Genomic DNA, 2,500 nt, shown 5'->3' with positions numbered 1-2,500 from the left:
GGCGTACAAAGCTTTGTAGTTCCTAGATCAGTGGTGGCAGGTCTTAGTGCAGCATCATGGTTTGGTGCCAATAAGACTGGAGAATCCACTATAACATGGTAAAGAAGGGGAACATGCTTAAAGACTGGAGAATCCACTTTAACATGGTAAAGAAGGGGGAAATGTTTCCTTGCTCCTTCACTCCCACAGGTCTGTATGTCAGGTAGCAACAGCACTCATTGAATTGACTCAGTGTCTTTCTTGCCCCTACCCCATTTTCCTCTTCCACTTCATCCGCCTCTCTCTGCCTCGCCTTCTCAGCCTCTCCCCGCTGCACTGTAAAGCTTTCCAGCCTCCATTTGCAGCTTGTCAGTTCGCTTTACCCAAACACTCATCTGGTGAGCTCCTCTGCCCACACGGCCAAAATGAAAAAGCGCACCTTAACCAGACGCATGGATCATTAGCGAGTCTAATTGGCCTCTGTGTAATTATGACGCCGCTGGTTGCGGAGGGTCTGGGATGCCCAGGCTGGGCTGTGACGCCAGACTTTGTGAAGCGTGTAGGCCCTGACCTTGAGCTCCAGTGCAGCCGCCAGCGGAGGTCTGCTGGCAGCAGAGGCCTGTGGGCCGTGGAGCGTGGAACGTGTCCCGGTGACGCTAACGCAGACGGATGGGTCTGGTTAAGGCCCGGAAATAGAGGACAAGGCGCTCGTCCAACCACTTCCCTCTCCAATCTTCTCTCTCTCTCTCGCTTCTCCCTAACCCCGCCTCCCATCTCCATCTCTCTGTTCCAATCTCTCTCCTCCTGGCTGTATGATAGATGACTTTGAAGTGTGGTCTTTGATGAAGGACCTCATTATTTCCAAGACGCTGCATTGTTGGAGATACAGAGGGCCCATGGGGGTAAGGAGCAGTTTAGAAACAGTGAAAGGAGAAAGACGGCTACAGTCAACAATGTATTGTGTTTATGTTTTTTGACTGTGTGTGTGTGTGTGTGTGTGTGTGTGTGTGTGTGTGTGTGTGTGTGTGTGTGTGTGTGTGTGTGTGTGTGTGTGTGTGTGTGTGTGTGTGTGTGTGTGTGCATGTGTGTGTGAGGGAGTCTCACAATGTGTGTCTGGACATATTTGAATGTGTATATAGGGTGTAATAAATCTCACCTTTTCTTCTGCAGGTAAAAATCCTTCTCTCTCTTTAAAGAGAGTCAATAAATCTCCTCTCTGTCCTTCACTCTGGGGGCCTTTGTGAATATGTGCGATGGAACCTGAGCGAGCGAGCATGGCTTTTTGTTGAATTGAAAAACAGTAATTGGAGAATTGGTCTCCAACTTTCAGCAGCAGTGTCATCACGGCAATAACTGCACTTCAGTGATGAATCTGACTGCTTGCAACAATCTCTGTCAGCCACTAACTAAATGCAGATCCGTTTTTCCCATGGCTCACATAGGCAGTTCATTTGAGGTAACTTCAGTTAAGGGGTCTCCGCCACTAATTAGGTGCTAAGGGCAGGTTTTAAATACGTCATTATGTTGTGTTGGCAGTGATAAAGGCGTTATTGGACTCATTTCCTCATGCTTCCTCACAAACATCGTGTCCTTTTCTGTGACTGTAGGGCTTCATGTGTGTGCCATGAAATTATGAAACATATTCATTCATTCTTTATCTTTGTGTGTCCCCTCTCTGTCTCTCTCCATCTATCCATCTCTCTCCTTCCTCCCCTTTCTCTCTCCCTCCATCTCTCCACCTCTGTTCTTCCTCCTTCCTTCCCTCGGTCTCTCCATCTCTCCACCTCTCTTCTTCCTCCTTCCTTCACTCTGGCTCTCCCTCCCTCCATCTCTCCATCTCTTAGTCGGGCTTTTATAAGGGTGTGGCTGGCTCTCAGGTGACTCTGTCCAGCCTGGTGAACCAGAGCAGGGCCATGCTGGAGGAGCAGGCGCGTCACCTGCTGACCGAGCCCGAGAGGCAGACCATGGGCTACTACCTGGAGGAGTACCGGGACGGGCACATCGGCGTGGAGCAGCTGGTTATGGCTCTGTTTGAGCTGCTCAACACCCACGCCAAGGTGTGTGTAGGTGTGTGTGTGTGTGTGTGTGTGTGTGTGAAGGTGTGTGTAGGCGGGTGTGTGGGGAGGTGTGTGTAGGTGTGTGTAGATGTGTGTGTAGGTATGTGTGTAGGTGTGACTGTGTCCCAGCTCGGAAGTCTTGTCGTGAAGGTTTGTGCATGTACGAGTGCCTTAAAGTGAAGTGTGTATGAACAGTATGTGTGTGTGTATGAAAAAGTGCGTTAAGCCTTTTGAGTTGATGTTGCCATGAACATTTACACATATTTGTCAGTGGAACCTCCCTATCAACTGATTCATTAACCACTAGCAGTTTCACTTAATATTAACAGAAAATATTGAGTGGAATATTCAGTTAACAGAAAATATGAGGAGAAAAATTCCTAAAATAAACATCAACAAGTGCATAAGTTGTAAATCTCTGAGTAGCCCTTCTGCACTGTCATGCTTAATACGTGACTCATATC

The 2,500-nt window shown here is 48.3% G+C and overlaps 1 protein-coding gene across 1 annotated transcript in view; it reads left to right on the top strand.

Annotated features, from left to right (window-relative positions):
- The window catches only part of whrna (whirlin a), a gene marked incomplete at both ends in the record, with an annotated part of 93,419 nt that overhangs the window by 77,347 nt on the left and 13,572 nt on the right, over positions 1-2,500 (top strand). Inside the window, one exon of the mRNA XM_080847302.1 lies at positions 1,824-2,036. Within this exon, the coding sequence (XP_080703428.1) occupies positions 1,824-2,036 (213 nt within the window). The remainder of the gene's footprint in view (positions 1-1,823; positions 2,037-2,500) is intronic.

This window comes from Sprattus sprattus (assembly GCF_963457725.1).
Source record: "Sprattus sprattus genome assembly, chromosome: 11".
NCBI lineage: Eukaryota > Metazoa > Chordata > Actinopteri > Clupeiformes > Clupeidae > Sprattus > Sprattus sprattus.
This window is presented reverse-complemented; position numbering and strand designations above follow the sequence as displayed.